Genomic DNA, 25,455 nt, shown 5'->3' with positions numbered 1-25,455 from the left:
AATGGTACAACCAGTTTTGCCTGAACAGAACCAAAATTAATAAACTGCTGTACGGAACCACTTTGGACATGTGTTCCTGGAATGAGAAGCACTGGGATGCTCTGCACAGAGGGGTCCATTCTGCCTGAAGTCAGCTGAGCTTCATCTGTGGTCATAACTAGTTCTTGTTCCGCTGTATGTAAGCCGATATCATGTAAAGCTTGCTTAATACTAGGTTTTGAGAAGATTTGTTATAGTATAATATAGCACCATGCAAAAACGTGGACTTGGTTTGGGAATGGTATTACACCCGATCTGTAAAGCACTCCTGTTGGAGCAGAGCGTTTTGCATTGCTGTTAACTTGAATTGTTCTGCAGGAGACAGTTTGGATCTAGTAGTAACGGTGCTGAGCCAAATCTAATAAAATTAAGTCAGTATTCCTGTGGACTGTTGTTACTTTTTGGGTTCATCTACTCACTGTTGGCTTGAAAACAAAATAGAGGTTTTCTGTTTACAATTAATTGTGGTTTATGTAGCAGGACTGACTTTTCTAGTGCTTTCAGTTATAAGCTTGAAAGATAGAAGTTGCAGGAGAAAATTCACCCTAAGTGGAATTTAAAGTTAATGTTTGCATACCTCTCTTAATTGCTTGGTGTTTCTTATCTAGAATTGTCAAAGGCTCATCTCGTGCACTTTAGCTGAGTGCTCAATTGTCATAGAAACATTTCAAGTATTAGTGCACATTTTAAATTACTGCAATGAACCGAGCAGATATCCCCACTGGCTCCATTGCAAATGTGCTTTAAGGTGCTGAATACTTGAAGGTGACTTCCTACTTCCAGCTTGCACTTTATCAGTAAGGTGATTTGTAACATGTAAATGTAATTGATACCTCTGCCTGGAATTTTGAGGCTTTGCATAATTCTATTCCTTGCTGCTAATTAGTCCACTAGTCAGTTGCTTCTCATCTGATCAATTTATATTTTGACAGTCCTATCAGCAGTATTCATCTTTCACAGATTAAGATATTTCTCTAAAACCATCAGACATTCTGTTAAACTCATCTCAAAAAAAAACCCAAACCAAAAAACCTGGCTGGATGGCCAGGCCCAAAGAGTGGTGGTGAATGGAGTTAATCCAGTTGGAGGCACCCGGTCACAAGTGGTGTTCCCCAGGGCTCAGTACTGGGGCCAGTTCTGTTTAACATCTTCATCAATGATCTGGATGAGGGGATGGAGTACTGCACCTCAGTAAGGTTGCAGACAACACCAAGTTGGGTGGGAGTGGTGATCTGCTTGAGGGTAGAAAGGCTTTACAGAGGGATCTGGACAGGTTGGATCGATGGGCCACTGAGGCCAATTATATGAGGTTCCACAAGGCTCAGTGCTGGGTCCTGCACTTGGGTCACAACAACCCCATGCAACTCTATAGGCTTGGGGAAGAGTGGCTGGAAAGCTGCCCAGTGGAAAAGGACCCGGGGATGTTGGTCAACAGCCGGCTGAATACGAGCTGGCAGTGTGCCCAGGTGGCCAAGAAGCCAAAAGTGTCCTGGCTTGTATCAGAAATAGCGTGGCCAGCAGGACTAGGGAAGCGATCGTCTCCCTGTACTGGGCACTGGTGAGGCTGGACCTTGAATACTGTGTTCGGTTTTGGGCCTGTCGCTACAAGAAAGACATTGAGGTGCTGGAGCGTGTCCAAAGAAAAGCAACGAAGCTGATGGAGGGTCTAGATATCAAGCCCTTCAAGGAGTGGCTGAGGGAACTGGGGTGGTTTAGCCTGGAGAAAAGGAGGCAGAGGGGAGACCATATCGCTTTCTACAACTACCTGAAAGGAGGTTGTAGTGAGGTGGGTGTTGGTCTCTTTCCCCAAGTAACAACCGATAGCATTGTCCCAAAAGTGTGGTTGTTTACCCAGTGTGCAAGACACCAATACACACGCAGAGCAGAGGTATTTTATTCCGATTCATGTTTGGGTAAAGATGGGGGCTAGGTGGTAATTCACAAAGCTAGCACACCTTATGCCTAAACGGGCAAGTCATTCATACAGTTTAGTTTAACATATTTAGTTTTCCCTGCTTTGAATTAAAGGTAGTGTTCTTTTATTCTACAGTGCATGCTCAAGGAGAGTGGGGAGTAAGTCTTTTTGGTCTTGAATTGAGTTGGTGGTCCTAATCTCCCTCTGCTGCCTTTACCTTTCCTCCAGTTACGAAAGATCTTTGCTGACTTTGTGCCCGTTAGCAATGATTCGATTCAGCTTTTGGCACCTCCTGGGGTAGGATATTCCCTTCCTATCAGTCTTTTAGTTCTTCAGGGGCACAGTTGTTAGCAAGGCATGCATTGTTTATACAAAGGGTATCCTGCTTCACAAAACCTTCCTGGCCTTTTTAAGGTGTCTTAAGTACATCAATAGGATGAGAGGAAATGGCCTTAAGTTGTGCCAGGGGAGGTTTAGATTGGATATTAGGAAAAATTTCTTCATGGAAGGGGTTATCAAGATTGGAATAGACTGCACAGGGAAAGTGGTTGAGTCACCATCCCTGGAGGTGTTTAAAGGACCTGTAGATGTGGCACTTAGGGACATGGTTTAGTGGTGGACTTGGCAGCATTAGGTTAATGGTTGGACTTGACCATTTTAAAGGTCTTTTCCAACCTAAATGATTCTATGATTCAAATAGGGTACTGGGTGGAGACTCTGTGTAAGAAATTCACTGCCTAAGTACTTTTGGAAGATGAACTTACTTCCATAAGCAGTCAACTTTTTGGTGTTCTTCACTGCCCCTGTGCTCTCCAATACCAGTATTTGAGGCAGCCCTCTCTAGTCTGAATATTGGGAAGCTGTCTCTATAGTCATGGCTAAGTATGGCTTTTTATGGATACTTTTGTCTTTCTGTAGTTGTACTGTGCATAGCTTTCAGAATTCTGTTTTGATCCTGAATTACATTTCTATAGTACTGCTTCAGAGGAATTGCAGAACATAGAGGTAAAGATACCCAATTCCTACACTGTTCCCATAGTAGAGAACTGTCAGCTCAAGCTTTTGTTTTGGTTTGGCTTTTAATTTCTCTTACTTCAAATCATTCAACCCCCTTGATACCTCTTGTCTGATTATGGCAATCTTGCTGATTAAGCTCCTGCAATAAATACAGGATAGCAAGAAGCTTGGCTAAAATTACTAGTAACAGTAATGCTGATGTTCTAGTTAGCGTTGGAAGATGCTTTAGTTAATTCAAAGTGCCAGATCTTATGTTCTCAGCTGCAAGAATTGTCAGGAGCTCAGCAAAACTGTAAGCACTGATTGGTCCAGTATGATATGCCACTAAGTATAGTTCTGTCTACTTCTTGGATACGAGAAGTCACTAAATAACTGCATGAATTGTTTATATTGTCTAGTGAAAAAATGTATCTTTTTAGACGTGGTTGCTCTAGCAGATACCAGAAGGAGAGAGGATCTTTGAGATGATGAGCATAATCAAGCTGATTGTCAACAGCATGTTTCAGAATGATGCTTTTATTAGTGTCGTCTTTGAAAGATAATGGAATGAAAAATATGTGGTGTTTTGTTGTGGTGGGGTTTTTGGGGTGGGTTTTTTTGGCTTTGGGTTTGTTTGGTTTTTGGGTTTTTTTTTAAATACTCTATCTGGCAAAGAGGAAGTCTTATTATTACTTTGGTGTGAATATCATTGTTTTATCTCGGAATTAAGATTCACCTGGTGAATGGAGGGAAAGATTGAGGCTATGCATATGGAGCATCAAGGGAGGATTTCTTTTATGTGATAGTGAGATATGCAATGTCACTCCTTGTTTGAATGAGTTAAAAACAATAAATTATGCATGTCACATTGTCTTACAGTACAGAATATATTCCAAACATCTAAAATACTTAGTAGAGAGTGGAAAGTAATCTGGATTTTATCGATAGGTCCCATAAGACTACTTTCTAAAACTGCTTTCAAACCATGGTGCTGTTCTCCATACTTTCCTGACGTTCTCCTGCAGAGGATCAAGTCAGTTCTTGAATAATTCTTAAGTAAAATAACTTGCTTAAGAAAAGCAGATTCTTGCTATTCTTTCTGGAGAGCAACATGGCCCAAACACTGCGATATTTTGAAAAGCTGGTCTCTCACGATCTCCATTCTACGTAAGTCTGTGTTATAGTAATCTATTGTTTTGAGGTTAGATTTTATTATTGCTAGTGCTATAAAAATATCGTTAAGACTTTGTGGCATTTCCATGCAGGTGAATAATAATACAAACATGAGGGTGGAGAAGGGTGTATGCCAGACTTATTTTCCATAAAAATTTAATAGATGAAATTATTTAAAGCTTTCTCTTGCATTGAAATTCTGTAAATTGAGCCTATGAAGAATTAAAAAGATCAGAGAGAATAGGAGTTGGTTACAGCTGGGCTGGGTTAGTTTTGTGCCTGGATCTTTGTGCTATGACTCTTTGGCTTCCTCTTGGTTGTTTTGAGTTCAAAGAAAGATGTGAAAAAACATGATTTGCGTCCAACAAAAAAAGGGGCTATAGCTGCCAAAAATTAGGAAGAAATCCATCTGGTCGCAAGAGCTGGCTTAAGCTGTCCCTTCATTTTCTTGACCTGTCATTGATTCTGCCGTTGTACATGATGAGGGGAAAATATCTGTAGTGCAGGAAGTGCTTGAGGTTTCCAGACTGCTTTAACTCAGGTTGAGGATAGCAATTTACACAAACCAGTCAGATCCTTGCCATCATCTACCACTTGGACGATGTGGCAAATGTCACCCAGAATATTGCACCTCTCTCCTTAACTGTAAATATGTTGAGTGTTGAAGAACTGCAGATTTCAGAGTGTCATAGTTACTTCTGAATATTTCATGTGCACTAGCTCTTATAATCCCACAATATAGAATACTATTTTGGGAATGTAAGATGCATGTTAAATGAATTTAATGACTATCCCAAAAATGTAATGTGGGAAGTAACTAATATCTCATTTTGTTCTGGCTGCAGCAGGTCAGCCTTATGTTCCATAAGTGGGATTATAGTTTGTTCTGCTTTGCACAGGGATGGGGGTGTGGACATGTTTTTTAAATGAAACTTTTTAAGGTGCGTTGCTCTCCTACAGGCTGTAGCCTTCCTCTATGCTTCTCTGCTTTTTTTTCAATACTGGTGCTGTTTGGTTTTTTTCATGGCAATAAATATAGCTGTCTAACATTCAGTATTTCAGCACATACTCTGCTCTTAATGAATGTGATCATTTACACAGTGTCACTGTAGTATTGGCACGCTAAATAATTTAGTGAGCTGTGGCAGGTAGATAGCTCTGTGGTGTCTATGTTACTATGGCAATACATTTGCTTAATGTAAATATTAGTCACTCTGACCATATGAATCTCAGAGCTTCTGACATTATTAGCTGTGTTTGGGAGGTGGGAGTCTGTGTATCTGAAAGAAAAGTTGTTCTGGAAATATTAATAGTTTAAAGATTACTTTCTTTTTTCATAATTCCTTCTGCTTTCTGACTGAGGTACATAATCTATTGATTGTAATGAACAGAGCAGAACATTTCTCCCACTTCTTTATCATGGTTGTAATGCAGCTCTATTAAGAAGAAATATATAACTATTCTGATCCTCTAAAAATTCAGCTGACTGAAATGAAAGGAAATAGGATCTTGAGGTCCATCAACTTTGCTCTTGGTCACAGAGTCAAATTCTAGAAGTACAAGAAATAAAATCAGACTTGGAAGAAAAATTCCTGTGGCATTAGATCTAGTTCCATGGCTTGAAAATGAAGCTAAGCGTGAGAGGCTTTTCTGTCCCCTTTATGGGTATCACCAGATATAGAATTACTTCAGAAACTCCTCATTTGTCAGAAAATTAATGCATAAGCAATATGTTAATGAAGTTTGTTGCTTAGATGTTTATGTAGTTTTCTAGTCCATTTTTGCGGGGCATTTCCAGGGAAAAGGAACTATCTTCTGCAAAGTCTTGTCTCAAAAGCCAGCTTATTCCTGATTGTATGAACTATTCTTTCTCTGTCATGATCTGCCAGCACTTTTGAGGCAACAAATACTGAATGTACACCAGTACTATTTGTAAGATTTTATGCACTGTTTTAAATCTTTACTTGCTAAACTGCTAAATTTAAGATCAGTGTTGAAAAGAAGATTTGATTAGAATGTGCTCCCCCTTGTCCCCAACCTTCCTGCCAAACATCTGTAATGCAGGAGAAAAAAAGCATAGTAAGCAGGGAATGATGTCTTTAATTATTTGTAGGGTAGATGATACTGCAGGGTTCTGTGTGCTGCAGTCTGACATCAGTGCTCAGGACCTATCTGTGTTTGGCCTATTAACTGTCAAAAAAGGAAATAATAAAAAATACAGCAGTAGCCAGGCACAGACTTCCAAGTTCTTTGTATTTCACAGAAGAGTCTTTGCTGGACTTGCATAAGTGTTCGTCTTTATTTTTCCTATCTCTGAGATGATAAAACTTTTGCTGTCAGTGCTTGCATGTAAGGTAAAACTGCCTACTGGACAGGAATACAAACTAGAGTTGTTAGTTGCCTTTCCATGGCACTGTTGTTCACAAATGCTCGTCTGGAATTCAAGTTAACCTAGGAAAATTAATTATTTACCACTTATATCTTTTCCTGACAAGGCTGCCTGTGGGAATACTGTGCTGCTGGCTGTCTCTCTTTTAAAAATATAGTATGCTTTAGATGCATCTGTTGTTTATATATGCAGGAAAGTATTGAAGCATTTAGATTCAGAATACCTACCAGGTATTAGCATAGTTGAAAGAGTAATTGGAGCAGCTTCTCTGATTATTCTTTTAGTAAACAAACCATACTCATAAAATGGCTTGGGAAAAGCCATATCTACTGCAGTGTATTGAAGGAAAAGGACTGCAGAGCCACTTTCTCCTTTGTGGGAAGAACCTGTGTAGAGAGAGGGGCTCCTGTGGGATCAGGCTGGCAGGATTTTCCCTTAGGGAAAGATTCTTGATGGTTCTACTTTTCCAGGAAAAGTCACAAGTATCCATTTTCAAGACAGATTGTTGGGAGGGATCCTCTGAGCACTTGAACAAACACTCCTTTCCAGGAGTGACTTCAGGACCTGATGCATGCCATAGGAACCACGTGAAAAGCATGGGGGTGGATAGGGTGGTGGCGTTTCTTTTGACATAACTCATGCTACAAGTAGCTGAAAGGGTCTGGTGGAGCTCATCTGGCTTGGTGGTTTTGTGGCACAAGAACCTACCACTGAAGTGGACTGCTCTCATTTTTTTTTTTTGTGCCTGACTACAGCACGGACTTAGGGTTACCAGTGTATACCCATGGATTCCTACAATCAGAGATGCAGTGGATTGCTTCACATCAAGCCATATACCAGATCTTCTGTTTCTGAGCTCCACTGCATTTCCTTGCTTCCACTGCTGAAATATGGCATGCCTGTATTTTAAAGCTGGGCTGAAGAAAGTGGAATGGATTGTATTACAAGCTGAATGTTTAAATCGGGTGATAAATTGAAAGGAATAAAAGCGTGTTCCAAAAAGCAGTTGTATTTAATGCTTCACACATGATTTGCTCAGCTAGTTTCTTTTATTGTCATAGTGTAAGTGCCTTTTCACTTTTCCCCACAGAAGAAAAAATTCTGGTAGTTCTGCAATGCCTTTTTTATGTGCATAATGAATATTTCCTTTTGACTATTACCTTACAAATAAGAAGTGGAGTTGCTTTATCTGTAGTGTTTTTATGCTTTTTGTTGTCATTTTTTTTGTATATTTTACTTTGAAAAAGTAGTGACGGCTGCTGTGCAGTCCTGTACCTTCCATGGCTCTCCTCATGGAAGGAGAGCCAGTGCCACTCTTGTGTTGGGATGGGGAGCTCTGAGAGGAACTGTGCATCTTAAGCTTGTGCTTACCAGAAATTCTTTTTGGACTGGCACATGAGAGTCCTGACACTGGTTACTGTTGATCCACAGATAGCTGGCACTTAATTATCCCATCTTGCCTTCTTTCCATTGCTGTCACAGGGCAGATGCGTTGAGGAGATTAAAATGGAAAGAATGTTATGGCCCTTGTCCTCTTACATTATCCTTAAAAATGATCGTTGTCCATTTAAGTGCTCATATTAGATAGACGTGGCATAAAAATATATAGGTTAGTGTAAGGCTCAATTGTATTTTCGGTATCCTTTTCAGTAAATGATGGGTGTTTTACAGTAGTGTGTGTATTTTTGACAGAAGATAGTGAAAAAGGTGAGTAAAACCAAACAAATAGGGTCTCCAGACTTTTGTTGTTAATTTTGTTAGTATCTCAGTGCTTTTTCTGTTAGGGATTAGAGAGTATATGCCAAGCGTAATGAAAAATGTTGTAGATACAAAAATACTTGTCACTTAATCCTTACTGTTACTGCAATAAGACAGACAGAAACTGTTGAAATCATAGTAACGAGCAATGTTTACCTGCCCGTTGCATTGTTAGAACATGGCTTTGGGCTTTCTGAAGGGTGAGGAAAAAGGTGCAGAAGGCTAGTACTTTCTCACAGCATGAGCTCGACAGGTGTTTATTTCCAGGTGCAGAACACTTAATTTCAGAGCTACAGTAATACTAAAGGATGTGATTCTAACATACTGCTTGGTTATTATAGTTTAATGCCACTCAGCATTATAATTAGCTTTATTAGACATTAATAAGTGGCTTTAATATTCAAACCATGGTGTTGGAGTTAAGTGTGCCGATGAACCTTATCAGTGGAGCAAAATGTAAATTTTAACTCATCTATCTCATTAGTCTTTAATAAGGCTGTGCTTTGCAAATCATGGCTGCATCATCTGCTGATTATATCCTCTGATCTGCTAAGCAAAATAGCACTCTAATAATAGCCATACATTGCATGAAATCCTCCCACTGGTGTTCTGAAACACTTAATGTATTTTCCTCTTCATTTAGAGGGCCTTGATTGTGTCTTATCTTTCCTGCGCAATGCCAAAATATAGAAATTAAGGTAAGATGATAATTCATTACTTGTAGGTCCTGGGTTTAGAAACATTTTGCCAAAGAAAAGTTTCTGATGGGGGCTATAAGTCTAAGTTGTTGTCTGAGTGTGGTGCGTAGGGACTCAGAGTTTTCTGGGCAGTTAAAACAGCCAGACCGTCAACTTAATAATGATGACTTGCTGCTTTAATAATAATCAGAGCTCTCCAAAAGCCTGTTGCTCTCATCTTACAGGAGAAACTGAGTTGAGTGATTTGCCTTAGGCTCACATAAAAGAGAAGAGAATTGGAGGAGAATGTTGAGTCTTCTGGCTTAAACTCTTGCATGTAGGCACTTACCACTGTGGCTTATGATGATTGTGTCCCCAGCATGCTATTCAGAGCAAATAAGAGGGAATTTTACAGACTTGAGGGAATTCTGGCAAGTCTAGTTAATACTTTTTCCCAGCAAATTGTTCATACAATCTTGCCTAAGTCCGAAGAAACTTGTTCAATCCACCTAGAAACTTTCAGGCTTTGAAGGTTTCCCAATAAATATTTGTAAGATTCAATGATAGTGATTGTGAGTGAACATGGCTGGTTCTGGTGTCTGAGGCAATAAAACTCAATCACTCCACTTGTAACCTGATTTGCTTCAAGTTTGCTTCCATGTAGTCTTTTATTTTGAAAAATTTATACTAACCTTCTCAGGTTGAGTTCTTTAATCATTGCACCTCTTTACAGAGCAACGTTAAAATAGTACTTCAAATCTCTCTGAAACTACCATGACAGAATCTGTTGTTTAAATGGTTGCTAAAGGTGCAAGGTGAATCTTTTTTCTTACCATCCCATGTTAAATTGATACTTAAACCCCTTTGTAGTACTCTGAGGGATGTGAGATGGGACAGCTGCTGTAGCACTGTATTTTAATCACAATAGCTACAGCCCTCGTGGGTCCACAGAGCCCATTGACTGCTTCTGGTCATAGGTTTATTATGCTAGTAGTCATCTGTCACTGTAATGTGTTTTATTTTTTACATTGATCTTATTGATGGCTGAGTTGGTAGATTGATACACTGTCACAAGGAGAACTCAGTTTTTCCCTTGTCAGAGAAAACAGCACATTTTGGCTCCTAGTTCTGCTGGGTTAAAGGATGGAGAGGCACTGCCACAACCCCATCTGTACATGTTGAATCTAGCGGGTTTGAATTTTCAAGTGTTGGCAACTTTGGGGACTGGTTCTTTCCAATTAGGTTGATTGTTGTGGTATGTGTAATTGCAGGCAGATGCACTTTTGGTACTAGCACTCCTGAAGAGAGGTTTGCTACCACCCTTCATTAATTTGTCATTAGTCATATATTTTTGGTTTAGTGCTGACTTACTATAACACCATTTATTTTCAGTTAGTTTTTCAGTGCAGATGCTTGATTGTATGCAAATTCTCCCATACAGTCAATGAAGGACCTCCTGAGACATTCTGTGACTCAGCACTGAAGGTTAATGTCCTTCAGAGTACAAGTATGCTTGAGAACAGCAGGAATATCTGAACACTGACTAGCAAAGAGACGATGTATTCTGAAACAGTGTTGGAGTGCTTTATTATTGGAGTGCCCATGGCATGAATTATGATGCGAGTAAAATGGTGTCTGTGGGGAGAGGTGGACTTGGAGATAAAACAGAGTAAAATGTGGAAACACATAAAACAGAGTACAGAGACGGCAATATATGTGGTGACAGGAGAAATACTCTGTTTTGTTTCAGCAGAGGGATAACTGGTAAATGATGTAATAGTTTTGCATGTCCTAAAGTACTTTCATAACTGACATATTGTCCTGGTTTCAGCTGGGATAGAGTTAATTTTCTTCCTAGTAGCTGGTACAGTGTTATGAGTTCAGTATGAGAAGAATGTTGATAACACACTGATGTCTTCAGCTGTTGCTAAGTGGTGTTTAGTCTAAAGTCAAGGATTTTTTCAGCTTCTCATGCCCAGCCAGCAAGAAGGCTGGAGGGGCACAAGAAGTTGGGAGGGGACACAGCCAGGACAACTGACTCAAAGTGGCTAACAGGGTCTTCCATACCATGTGACATCATGCCCAGTATATAAACTGGGGGGAGTTGGCCTGGGGGGGATCACTGCTCAAGAACTAACTGGGCATCGGTCGGCGAATGGTGAGCAACTGCATTGTGCATAATTTGTTTTGTATATTCCAATCCTATTATTATTATTATAACAACTTTATTGTTATCATCATAATTATTATTAGTTTCTTCTTTTCTGTTCTATTAAACTGGTTTTACCTCAACACGCAAGTTTAACCTTTTTTCCCCCAATTCTCTCCCCCATCCCACTGGATGGGGGAGGAGCGAGTGAGCGGCTGCATGGTGCTTAGTTACCAGTGGGGTTAAACCACGACATATATCAAAACAAAAAATTGATTAGACATACACTATCTAATTCTCATTGCCTATTTCCCCTTTTAATTAAGATGTTGGAAAAAACCCATAAATTTGTAATTCAGTGTCTAGAACCATGTCCTCAGGATTAAAGTTGGAGGTCTTGCTTCCAAACATGCTGTGGTTACAGGTGACTAATGTTCAAGGTCTGTGCATACAGACAGACTTTCTCATGCCTCTTCAAAGTGTTCCTGCCTTCAGCTTGTGCTTCTCCTTTGGAGGTCTATGAGGACTGATATGTGACTTTGCATAAGGCTCAGTTTGCAATTTTGGGTAGCACATCTATTGCCAATTTTCAAGATCATAAAGGTGAATTGAAAAATTTGGGATGAGGGGAAATGGGAGAGGAGAGGTGCTAGATTTCAGGCATGGGAGATAAGATCACACCCCAACTACTTTAAAAAAAAAAAAAAAAAAAAAAAGAAAAGAGTATTGGTGTACTGTAGCTTCTGCAGTTCCAACCGCCTCAGACAGAAGGACAGTAGTAGAGGTGAGAAGCAGCAGGGTTCCCAAAGACATACACAGACACTCCCTCACTTTTGGAGGTGTGCAGGCAGGAATAGATGGGTAGAACCTGTGCTTTCCCACGCCTGTAGAAGTCTCCTTACATGTTATAAAATTAGGTGGGAGGGGCTGTGGTTTGACTTTTGATTATCTGTACCAAGAAGCATTCCTGCTAGGGCTGACATCCAACTGTCTTCTTTACTAGGCTTTCAATATTGATAATTCCAAGTGTTAAAAAGTTTAAATAGTAATTAAATTTTATTTTTACTAGCTTCTGATATTTACCCTACCTTTTAGTAGGTATTGTTCTCCTGCAACATTTGTGAGGTTCCATGGTTTTTGGAGCACTCATTTTATAAGGTGTATAGTCTTCATTTGCAATTCAGAAAGGGCTATTGTCTACCTTCTTTTACCCTCCAGGGCATGAAAATTGCTACTTTATCTTCATTCCTCCCTGGACTAGAAAGACACCTGTATTTCTATTCATGTTTTCCCAAAGGTTCAAAGGCAAGACTGAAAAAAAATTATACAGAATTGTTATAAAAGTGTCAGATTACCTGGATCTTTTTTTTTTTTTTCAAATTGTTCCCTTGATTATCTAGCAGTTTCTTTTTTTGCATGCTGGCAACATGTCTGAGACAAGTATTGTATAGACTATATATGTTTCTTTTTTGCCAATGTATTCATATGTCTTATTATCCACACAAAGTTAGTCACAAGAATGGAAGATGCTGTAATGTCATTCAGTTTCCAGTTGCAGAAGACTAGGTGGTGTAAGAATTTAACATATTTTCATAGTAGAGCAGACTTGTGTTATGAGATCAGAGGTGAAGAATTAATTTCTTCTCTGCATAATGGGTAACTTAACACTGTTCACATGACACAATTTTATTCCTAGGAAAGCTGGAGAGGCTTAGAGGGAAAAACACCTACCACCTGTATAAAATGCAATGAAACTAAAAGGAAATATAAGTAATGTGGATTTTTCTTTGATTTAGCTTTTAATGCACTAAACATCATGAAAACGCCAACAATCCATGTCAAATTTTGCTGTTTACTATCATATGTATTAAAAGCAAAAAATTCAATGTACGTATAGAAAACCATATTCTGCCAAAGTCCATTCAACTTGTAAATCTGTATTAATGTTTTTAAATAAGGGTGTCACTGCAGGAGAAGTTGGTTTTTCATGGATCTATGCTCACAAATGGGGGAAGTGTTATTTTATTGAGGTTCTTGACTTTGCAATAGGAATTAATATAAAACAAATCTTCAACTTCTGCTTGTCTGCTCTGAGTTGGCATAGAAAGGGAGACCAAATACCTGGGGTTTTCTGTGTTATGGGAATTGGGAACTGGAGGGGCAGGATAGGATTTTGTGAGCAGTGCTTGTTTTGCCACCTTTTGCTTTTCTTTTCTTCCTCATCCTTGTTCTTCAGTGAACAGCGTGCTATAGTGATTTGTGGGTCTCATCTTAAACAGTAATGTTTGTTCAGTGGTTTTCCCCAAATTTGGCAATCGAAAGTCATAAAAAGGAAATGAAAAACGATTTTGCAAGTTCTTTTCTCTTTGGCAAGCCTGGAACATAATTTAGGACAAAGGGAATTCACTAGCTTCTGGAGCTTTCTCCAAGCTAAATTGCAAATGTCTAATGCAAACAATGTTGGTTCAGACAGTGTTCTGTTCTTTTTATTTTTAGAAGAAGGAAAAAAAAGACCATGAAAGTACATTTATTTTCAAAAGTGTCAATCCACTAAATTTAACATTTTATCACAACCCCTTACCTAATGTCAGGCAATACATAGTACATACTGTGAGATATGAAAATGACCTTTCAGTTTTTCGTGGCTCATTAAGTTTACTAGGTTTGAGGAGTAATTTGTGATGGACTTCTGCCATCCTACAGTGCAATGAAACAGTTGTCCTGAAGCTGTGTAATGATGTGCTTTTGCTCATTCACTTCATTCGTTAGTTCATCGTTTCACTAACAGGTTATCACTTCAGACTGTAGGAAATAAGGTTGACTTGGTGGGTAAGTGTCTTGGGGTGGTAATTCTTTCTAAAATGAGTAGTTTCAGTTAACTGTGTACAGAAAGATAAATGACAGATTCAAGTCATCTAATCAATTAGTATAGTCCATGCACTATAATGAACATATTAAGAAGTATGAGAAGGTTTTATTGTGTGATAGATAGCTACCTAAATTTAGATACAGTTATAAACCCATTTTTTTCCAGGAAAAAACCCAACAAACAACTTTGTATTGTGAATAAAGCCCTGGGAGGAGAAATAAATATGCTTCTAGAGTAAGTATTATGTTAACAACTATGCAATATCCATTCTACACCTAACTATTTTGATTTTAAGGGATATTCTGTCCTTTGCTGGAGCTTTTAATTTGAAAGAGATGGATAAAGAGAAGTAACATATGCATGTGGACTAGAGAGAGGAATTCCATCTGCAGAGTGGAAGTTCTTTTCTCAGTGAAAACTTGGTGACAGTCCTCTGGGGAAGCTTGTTGGTTGGTTTGTTGGTTTATTGATCAAGTAATCAGGATAATCTTAATGATGTTTTACTACTGATTCTTGTGCTTGAACTATATTTAGAACATACAGAATCATCCGAGAGTTTGGAAATTAAAAAAAAAGTTTATGGCTTCTTTATCATGAAATGTGGAATGTTTAGAATATATGTGTGTTTGTATATTATTGTGGATTAGTGCTGAAAGCATACACATCTAATTTAATGTCACTTTATAGACTTGAGAACATTATTCTTGGACTTATGCTTATTTTAATGAGTAGTTTGACATGTTATACAAATCACTTGAAAAATTGTCTTGCCTATTACTACTGTAGCCATAAAACATGTAGCTTAATCTTGTTTTCTGTAATCTATATATGATAATTACAGGTATATTGATAACTTTTTTCTAGACCATCTTTCTCTCAGGCAGGTAGTATTTCCTATTCTGTATGCTAGTGTTCCAAAAGTAGTTTTAAATTTTCAGAGTATAGAGCCTTCTACTGCTTTGCTGGTCTCATTCATCTTCCTGTCAGGAAGGTTTTCTAGATAGGCAACTTAATAATTTCCTATAAATTTATTTTATACTTTTAGCTATAGATAATGTTTTACCTTTCTCAAAAAAAAAAACTTTAAAAAAGAAAAGAAGTTCGATTCACTTCAGCATCACAACTTCAAGAAGCATGTAGTTTTCCTAAATTATGAGCATGTTGGGGCCAAGTTTGTATGTCACACAGATGTCAGAATTGTCTTGGAAAGCAAAATCGATGTTGCAGATTGCATGGATCATTTTGATTTCTTTTTTCCACTAGCATAACCAGAACATAAAGTAGGTTTTGTTAAATGTCTGCTTTCTGATGTGTTGCGCTCTTCCACTCCTGAATTGTGATGAATTTTGAAATAAAACCTGTACAAATTCTCAGTAGAGATGGGAAGGTTGGCAACAACTGTTTTTTCCCAATAATTCACTTCAATTATGACAAAACAAAATTACTAGTGTAGACGCAGCAGCTGATACCTGCAGTTCACCTATAAATCAAGGAATGGGAGGTAGCTTTCATTCAGTGACTTGTGCTATGCCCTTTGGGGTTGTTCTCTTTCTCTTTGAAACTTGGTATGAAAGCATATTCACAGGACGAAGTTTTAAATTCAGTTTTGTTTTGCCTATAATGCCTGTCTCGCACAGTATACCACCAAACGCTTTGGTCTGTGGGCCTCAGACATTTTAATGGCTTGGTTTTCTATGGAAACATGCTTTTCTTGGGTCAGCAATTTTGGTGTTGATTTGGGAATGAACCAGCAAAGTTAAAGCCTTTGAATTTATTCCAGTTTGATGACATCTGCATTCTTCACTATATAGGTAGAAATGAACTTTTCTGAGCTGCCTTTTTTTTTTTTTTTTTTTTTTAGTTTGGTTTAAGGTTTTAATATTCCTTTTGTAGCAGTTGCTGGCTAGTAGCAGACAAGATACTTCAGTCATAATGTGCCTGAGTGCTACTAAGAATAGAGAGATATTTATCTTGGATTTTAAGTACCCTAGCTGCTATTTTGTTCTTAAGTATTTAACCAACATAATCTATGTTTTGAACCACTAATTGTTACTGAATTGTTGCCTTTCTGTAGCAGGCCAAATGTGAGGAGATGAAATACAACAGATAAACAGGTTTATTATATTCCTTATGTCTCTCTAAAAGGAACAAGTCATACCACCAGAATTGCAACCTTATTTTTTCCCTCCCTAGCTTCAGATTTATGATGTAGGGATATGAACATGTAGTTCATTCCTCCTGAGACTTTGCAAGAGTAACTTCAGTGATTGTACGCTCTTGAGTTCCAGTGAAATTGCCTGTGTGCAAATGCATGTGGTAGATGAACATGCCCTGTGGTGTATCATGTAAATAGAGCCCTCCTTGAGGAAGTCAAGGTCTCTATCATGTATTCTGCTTTGTTTAATTACTGTTTTCTTGAACAATCACTGTCATTTCTCTAGCTTTGGTAATATGCCTTTGATGAATCGTCTTTGTTGGTTAGCTGTATACTTTCACAGACACACTGTGTATAATTTTAGCCTAACCCATCAATGCATCTTGGACCATACTACCTAACTCATGTGTCTGTTCTGCTGCATGGCTCAGCCAAAATGAAAGAAGTCTCTGCAGGCTTGGGATTTGGCTTAGCCTGTGTCCCAGTGCATAGGCTGCCAGCGTGAGTTGATCTCGTTGCTTGCCCTTGAAATGTGCACATTTATACCACTGCAGCACTTCTGAACTGGGGCTGCCAGGTGGGCCTCTTGTCTGTCACTGTTGCTGTACTTACTGTGGGGAAATTGCCCATTCATGTGTCTGGAGAACCGTGGATTTATTTAATGCTGTAACCTCGATCCCCTAATGTATAGTACTATAGGATTACACAGATCACATGAAGAGGTTAGTTGTACCCCAATTAGTTGTCTGAGATAATGTGAATTTACAATAAACATGTGAGTAGTGTAGGACCCCGGAGATTTGAGAAAAGGTGAATTGTGTTTTTTAACTGCAGCAGGCTGACTGTAGATGGGACAGTAAGATTTTTGTCTCATTATAAAACATACTGCATGTAGTTTCTCTCATGGGATAGATCTTGTTAGGCAGTCTCTGTGGGGACAAGTCACAAGACATTCTTACTTTCATGTTAGCAGGTTGGATTAAATTGTGCTTGATGAGAACAGATTGATACTTTGATTAACTACATTGCTTTACAATTTGTAGTGACTTGTTCTCTGTTAGGCTTTTAAGCAGATAGCTTTATCAGTGTAAAACGTATCTTCTCCCACCCACTCGTGGAAGGCATAGTGTCTTTGCAGATACTGGGTGGAAAAGATAGATTGAAGAAAGCTGACTAAATGTGAAATGTCTGCTTGAGGTAGGCAAAGGACAGGACAATTGGTGGACTGTAGCATTGAAACATGAAAGACCAAATGAAGAAGGAGGATAACTGTTCATGTGGTTTAAACTGTTCCTCTAGTAATCTGCTGCAGCTTTCTTTCTAGCAGAGCTTCTGAAGGTGGGTAGTACTTAACCAAAAAGGGGATCCTCTGATGCAATGGCTTTTCACCATTGACGTTTTCTTGGTTGCCTACTACAGACCTACTGCTCTCTAGTGAGCAAGCTGTAATCCTACTGCATTCTGGTGGTGAATGTATAGGATCATTAAGGGTGGGGATGTGACTGTTCTTCATAGGCTTTGCTTTTGTAGCAAAACTTACCATAAAGCAGGATGAATCCTTTCCTTTGAAAGGATTGATGTCTTCCTTTGAAATGCTGTTGTTAATAAAATTTAAAGCCTCTCCCTGATCATAGTCCCTAAAGAAATGCTGACAAATTTATGCAGAAGGCTTTCTTTTCAATCCAAAATAAACAAACCCTGAACAAGGTCCCTTTTAAGCTGGAACTAAGTTGAGGCATGCTAAAATTTGCCACTCATTTTTCTCTTACCCTCCCTCATCCACTTATCAGAGACTGCAGAGATGTGATTGCATAAGACAATATAATTTCCCTCTGCTTCTTTGAAGTTGTCTAATTTCAAGCCCCTTTATGCTACACTGATCCATGAAAATGTTTTGATATATGCTGTTTCTTTCACTGCCATTGAGGCTTCTTATCCATCTCTCTGTTGTCTCTTGTGTACCTGGACTGACAGAGTGGAAAGCTTTGGCTGGTAGAGCAGAAGCATACAGTATCTGATAAAAGAGGTAGATTTGTATTCGAGAACTGTTGGACAGTTCTGTTGGACAATACAGCATCTTAGCATTTCAACAGAAGACAACCTTGATAATTAAATTGCAGAGCCTTGCAGCATATTTTGTGTCTACCTTACTGTATTACGCAGTGTATCTTTTGTCTGTATGTTGTGCATTGCCTGGGAAGCCCCAGTCCTGCAAACTTCTGTGCTACTTTTATAAATTCAAAAGTGAAACTTTTGAAAAGAGACACTCCAGTGGGAGCAGACTTCACAAGGGATTCTCTGCTAGGCTGTTCTTCCAGTGTACTTTGCCGTAAAATAAGTACTTCTGTTGATTGGGGAGTTGAGCCCTGTAATCAGCTGTGTAAAAAGGGTTGATGATTTACAGACTTCTGAAGGAAAGCTGAAAGCAGATATCCTCCACGAGTCCAATGACTGGGTCTCAATCTCATCATTAATCTAAAGCTACCCAGCACAGTTGTGGATTGCTGCTTTTTTTTAAAACTGGAAATAGGCTGAGTTGTGCTAAAATTTTCTGTTCTCTTCCTTCCATCCTCTTCACTTACCAAGACTGCGCAAACATGGTTATAGACTTATGTATGTGCCTGTATAACTTTATCTGTTGCTGCTTAGGGAGAGATGGGTGCTTGTTAGCATGTTTATATATGCAGCAGTTGACCAGATTTGCAGGAAGAAAAACCAACCAACTAACCAAGCCCACACTGAAAGGTATTTAATATGAAACTAACAAAGTTTATGTAGGTGCGAATTAGTTGCCCAATTTCAAAAACTGTTGTCCAGTTACCCAGAAATATAGGAAGATCTTAGGGGAGATAGTGACTTGTCTCTTTGAACCTTAGTTCCTCATGTGTGTGATGTGTATGCTGGTGCTTCTTGTTCCACATGGGAATTGTTAAATATATAAACCCTTGGTGGTAAGGGCAGGTACCTTGGGTAGGAGAGGAAGGATTAGAGACAAAATTGTTGTCAGTATAGGAAATTGAAATAGCTCTAGAAGGCATATGTAAGTGGATTTGGCCTTGTAATAGGGTTAAACAATTGATAGATAACATACAGTTGAATTGTAGAAAGATTTACCTGCTAAGAAGGTTCTGTTATTGTGTGGCAGGGTTGAAGCATTAAACAGAGCAGTGGTTTTCGGAAGTAGAATTTTGAACAGACTGCAGGAGAGCTGTATTTGCACTTGTCAGGACTATGAAATGGTGAAGTACTACCTTGACCAGGATTTAGCAGAGAGGAAAGGCTAAATTGCTGTAAAATTTTAACCATGAACTGATTAAAATAAATGGTTACTTTTGTTCTTAGTGGCCCACAAGTTCACTTCTACTCCTACCTCCATGAATCGGTGTTGTATAAATTAATTTATTTTCTCACCTTTGGACTCAATATGGTCAGGCTATCTGTCCTATTTAATTGGAGTTACTTCACAGGCATAATGTGATGTTGCAGTTACTATGGCATATTTGGTCTTGCAAAATAATCAAGAAAGCGTACTAATCTAGTAAGAAAATCTGCTTACCACAAATATAATGAAAATATTCTTTCTACTACTGCTATAACTACAGCATGCTAACTTTAGATTGATATCTATCTTAAAAGATAGTATCTCTTCCAGTTCAGTTATTCCTTTTTTAAAATAGGTATGCTGTTTTTAGCATCTACCCTGTGACCACTTAAGTTGTCAAAAGCTTTGTATGCTTTTTGAAACACTGTTACAGAGTTTGAAGACTTTGAAGCCTACACAATCTATTAGTGTTTTTGTATTACTAAGGAAATCCCAGCATTCCAAGCTGCTTTCCAAACTGGAAATATCTGCTTCCTTAAGGGAATTGCTGTGATCTTAGAAATATTATTGCACATTGTAGTCTGCTTGTTGCTGTCTTGTTCCTTTTAAATTAGAGATGATTAAAACCCCATAGTATTGGCCACTGTAAGGATAATGTCTGTGTTCTCTCACTAGTCTTAGATTTCTGATCCAATAGCTGGGCTAGATGCAAGTGAACTTAGCCCTCGTCAACATAATGTTTGCTGCAGGCAAGTTGTTTTCAGCTAATAATTTAAATTTGGTATTTTTGTTCTTCACTTTGTGCAGTAGGAGTGAACATTCAGAATGAACGGTTAGAGTGAATTTTACTGACATGTAATTGTTTGTCACCAAGGGACAAATGATCTTTTTTTTTTGTGATTCTATGTTATTAAAGACGTAAATGGCTTCAATCTTGTGATTGTAGGTATGTGCAGTATATTGTTAGGTGCGGGTTTTAGTTAGAGTACATAAATGCTGGAGATGAATTTGCTACTTTACAGTTTGTCAGTCGCATACTCCCAAAGATCTTTGTCAAGCAATGGGGTAACGTTTATGCCTGTGATAACAAATACAGTAAATGGATCAGGCAGGATGTGTGCAACATCAGCTCCAGGGAACCTTCCTAAAAGTTTTCTGTGGTTGGTAGCATAGACATTTTTAGAGTTAGCAACACTGAAAGCCCTTGCTGTTCTGATCTAGTGTCATCTAACCCTGAAAAAGATCTGATTTGAATCAAAATGCTGGTAGTTGTTAATGACCTGTGTATCTGACAACTCCCAGCATTGTAATTTGAGTGTGCCCAAACTGGGACTTCAAAATAGCAAGAAGCTCTTAAATATCTTGGATAAATAGGACCTTAGGGGATTTTATGCAGGAGATGAGGGGACGCATTCTTGTCTTGAAGACTTGTTTCATGGGGGCTATATGTGTTCTTTATATATGGTGGTTAGACTTAGGATATCCTTGTGTAGGAAAAGATGTCCCTTCTACAAGTGCAGACTGTAGCAGTCATCTGCTTAGGCAGTAAGCTGTTAACGGGCAGGACTTGAGTGCTCAGTGACATCATGGTGGTTATAAGTTCTTACACAAATGTCAACTAAGTAGCACTTTTGTTGAAAGTTAGCTTTTCTACTGGACACACTGTCACTGGATCTCTTGGCCTCTTGCTGTATTTTGAAAGTGTGGTGAGAGATGTACCATTTCTGTTCACTTTAGGTCTTCTCATAGCTCCAGAGAAGTAGGGCAATTCCAGAGAAGTCCGGAATCTATCATGACAAAGCACCAGTGTGGAACCTTTACTCCCAAAAAGTATGTTTAGAGAGCTGCAAGATAGAAGTAGTTATTTAAAGGAGGGTCTGTCTGATGGGGAGAGAATGAATACTGTCTTGAAATTCGTGGAGTAGAGTCTGAGCCTGGGATAGGAAAGATGCATGAGGAAAAAAGAAAATTGCAAAGGCTAGGAAAAACTGAAAATTAGAACAGATTAAAGGAGAAGATTGGGTAATGGCCTAAATGGTTTTGGATTGCTTGTGTGTGGTATATCCTAGAGCTTTGCATGCATCCCAAGAGTCTTACATCACTGATCTTTGATTTTTATCACCATTCTTAAAGAAAGCTGTAATCTTCCTTATTGTTGTCTACTAGCTTAAATAGTGGAAGCTGATCTGAAGTTTCCGATTCTACTCATGGTATCATATTGCTGTACTGCTGACAGAATTTGTCATGTGATATGTAGATGTGTAATATCAGTTTCTTTTGTTTAAGTTCTTAAATAACATGCAAAGTCTACATTGAAACAACCTCTAAGTTGTAAAGTCAAGCAACTTCTAAATTCCAGAATTGAGCTTGCCTCTGCTTTGTTAATTAAGGTCTCTTGCTGCACCTTATGATACCATCTTTAATTAAAATGATCACATTAGTTTTTCCAAAGCTGCTTGCTTCACTTTCATGCACAGGACAGATCTGCTCAAAGGGTGAATCAGGGCTGTGCAGTGAAGGACACTTTTGCCTGGAGGAGTCTGCTGAACTTTTACAGAAACAGGAAGATTTCTGTTTGAAGGAAAGGTCTGACAAAGAGGGAGCTGGCAGGAAGTGGACAGGTGATCTGAAGAATAGGTCAGTTAGACATTCCTTTGGATTATTAGGTATGGTACTAGGCAAACCTCTTAGAGCAAGCTTTTTCTAAATGGTCTCTAAGCATGCATATTGTTTTCTGAGTGTTTTTTCGTAGGAATGTTGAGCTCTCAGAGCTGCAAGCAAAAGTCACTAGAAGCTGTGCGTTGAACGTACAGTGGTAGCTACTTAAGTCACTAATGATAAAAAAAACCCAGGTCCTAAGCCTCTGAAGTTGGGTTCTCAAATCCACTTGCTACTTCGATTTCTGATTATTTTTCTTTTTTTTCTTTTTTTTTTCTTCCTGTGCAGGAACATCAGTAATGTAGAAATAGTACTATTCATTTTCACAAGACTTTTTAAGAAGTAGCAGTATACTGGTAGGTGCCTTCAAATAAATAAGCATATGATACAAACTGTTTGGAAGGGGAGTGCTTGGAAGTGTAAGGCCAGTGTAAGCACAGAAAAGATAGGCAGGTGAGAAGTGTGGGTAGAGTTGGAAGGGCAAGGAGTAGAGACACTTTGATATTTTATATGGGATTACTTCTGTTCCCAGTGTTGGCTGGCTTTCATGAGCTAATTCTCACTGGTTTTGCACAATGCATCTGGTTCCAGGTGGTTTATTACCTGAAGAGTAGCTTGTATGGAGCACCAGGTTCGTTCTGGAAGTAGTGTTACCCAAACAGATAAACTGTCCAGGATTTATGATGGCTTCTCCACACGTGGAATGTTTTATCTGTAAAAAAGGATGGACTAGATTGTGTTAATTGTATTGTATGAGAACATTTAGAAAATGCATAGGAAACGCATCTTATGTGCTGTAAGAAGCAAGGGTTAGGATGGAGAGTGGAGGCTGATCATGCAGTTCAATCTCGTTGAATCTTGAACATGTGAATATACATATATAGATACAGGGGAATGCATAACCATCTTTTGCTTTTTGCTTGCTTTGGAAATCTTAAAGTTATACCCTGTATATTTTTGGACATTTTGAAATTGGCAAAAGTTGCTGCAACTTTTGAGATAGGCTGGATGTTTTCCTGTGCTAACAGTTTCAAGAATATAAGCAGAGCACACATGCAGGGAGCAGAGATGTCCACTGTGGAGAAAAGATTTTTATCTTTTAAGATATACACAGAGAAATATCTACTATACTGGCAAAGAATTGCTATATGGGCTGTGGCAACTTATGGTACAAAAATTTCCTCATGTATTTCATAAAGCCAATGAATGTCCAGGGACCCTGGGATCCTAATGAAGACTGGAGAAAAGGAGAGCACTTCAAAATGCAGCCTCTATTGAAAATAAAAATCTGCTATGATTTACATGAGCTGTAGGAACTTGTAGTGCATTTATTGTCTTCCTAAACTCTTTGTACTTTGGTGTTGTGGAGGTTTGGTTTGGGTGGGATTTTGGGGATGGTTTTTTTTGCTGGTGGGCTTTGGTTTTTGTTTTTTTTTGTGTGGTGCTTTTTTTGTTTGGTGTGGGTTTTTTGTTTGGTTTTTTTTTGTTTTGTTTGTTGGGTTTTTTTTGTTGGTTGTTTTTGTTTGTTTGTTTGCTTTGCTATGTCCCAAAACTGAATTAAATTAAAAGCCTAGTTGGTTTTCAAAAAGGAGAATAAAAATGTAAAGTTTATGGTGGGGGAAAAAAAGGGGGGGACTCGCACATGACTGTGTGATTTGCATATTGGTGCTTGAGGGAATAATATGTCCTCTTAAGCCTCTCAGATATCTGGAAGATACCTGTCTGTTTCATTTTAACTTTCCCCTGCAGGTGTACAACTACTTTGATACTCAGATATCTAGGATATTAAATAGTGGATGAAAAGAATGTTTCAATGTTTGGTGTTATTCTCATAGTCCTTTAATATGACATCTCAATTTGTTTGGCTTTGGATACATGAAGGTTTTATCTTTTATGTTGTTTGGTTTTGGTTACTTTGCTATTGATACAGATGCATCCTTCTACTTGCATATGGTGTTCTGCAAATGTCTTCAACTCTTTATGGTATGCTTTCTGACAGAAAACTTCAAGTATTTGTAATTATACCTATTCATGGTGTCCTGGTTTCAACTGGGATAGAGTTAATTGTCTTCCTAGTAGCTGGTACAGTGCTATGTTTTGAGTTCAGTATGCCAAGAATGTTGGTAACACACTGATGTTTTCAGTTGTTGCTAAGTAATGTTTAGTCTAAAGTCAAGGATTTTTTTCAGCTTCTCATGCCGAGCCAGCAAGAAAGCTGGAGGTACACAAGAAATTGGGATGGGACACAGCCAGGGCACCTGACCCAAAGTGGCCAAAGGGGTATTCCATACCATGTGACATCATGCCCAGTATATAAACTGGGGGGGGGGGGGGAGATCGACGAGTGGTGAGCAATTGCACTGTGCATCATTTGTATATTCCAATCCTTTTATTATTACTGCTCTCATTTTATTAGTGTTATCATTATTAGTTTCTTCTTTTCTGTTCTATTAAACTGGTTTTACCTCAACACATGAGTTTTACCTTTTTTCTCCCAATTCTCTCCCCCATCCCACTGGGGGGAAGTGAGTGAGCAGCTGTGTGGTGCTTAGTTGCTGGCTGGGGTTAAATCACGACACATGGAAATATTGTTTTTAAAAAATAGAAAATAACCTGTACTTTTTTTACCTGTATAGTCTATACAACATTAGTTACTAAGCAACTCTGAAGACAGACATGGTCAGATGGCAAAAATGTCATAATGAAAAACTAAAAATGTAGTGACGTGCATGAAATGTTTACTGCATGAGCTTCTGTTATGCTTATTTATTTCAATGGAACCTTAATTCAGTCACTGATCTGAAAAGTTTGAGCATTAGAAACTACTATAATGAGGAAAAATGTGAGAAGTTGGTCCCATATAACATGCTTTAAAAACTCGTATCCTCAAACTGAATTAAAAGAAAAAAGTTTTTAGTATTCTCTTTAAGTATGTTCTTTTTGTTATAAACTATAATTTGATGTGTGTGTTTTGTTTTTTTTTTTTTAACAGATTTCTGTGGATACCAAAGCTCAAAACATATCGATCTCATCATGATGCTTGAACAGCTGTAGCTAACTACAGGATTTTAAAAAGAAATCCAGCATGGCCTAGTTGACTTGACCTTCAGAAAATTTATAATGTCCTCTGGAACCAGTATCAGCAAAAATCGGCAGGCTCCGAGCCTGCAGGGTGTTGACCCAGAAACATGCATGATAGTGTTTAGAACACACTGGGCACAGGTAATGTTAATTAGTTTTATTGATTTGAAGTAGGCTGCATTAATAGGAATTTTCTTCATTCTCTGTTTTGGGATAATCCTGAATGACTCAGGAAGAAACATCTGTCATGCAGAATGTGGTAGATGACACTGAA

General features: G+C 38.5%; 1 protein-coding gene across 3 annotated transcripts in view; it reads left to right on the top strand.

Annotated features, from left to right (window-relative positions):
- The window catches only part of FHIP1A (FHF complex subunit HOOK interacting protein 1A), a 91,878-nt gene that overhangs the window by 28,604 nt on the left and 37,819 nt on the right, over positions 1-25,455 (top strand). For all 3 annotated transcript variants that reach the window (XM_049814554.1, XM_049814553.1, XM_049814555.1), the window contains one exon: positions 25,093-25,322. In XM_049814554.1, coding sequence (XP_049670511.1) covers positions 25,221-25,322 — 102 coding nt within the window. In that variant the 5' untranslated portion in view covers positions 25,093-25,220. The remainder of the gene's footprint in view (positions 1-25,092; positions 25,323-25,455) is intronic.

Source organism: Accipiter gentilis, chromosome 12, assembly GCF_929443795.1.
Source record: "Accipiter gentilis chromosome 12, bAccGen1.1, whole genome shotgun sequence".
NCBI lineage: Eukaryota > Metazoa > Chordata > Aves > Accipitriformes > Accipitridae > Astur > Astur gentilis.
This window is presented reverse-complemented; position numbering and strand designations above follow the sequence as displayed.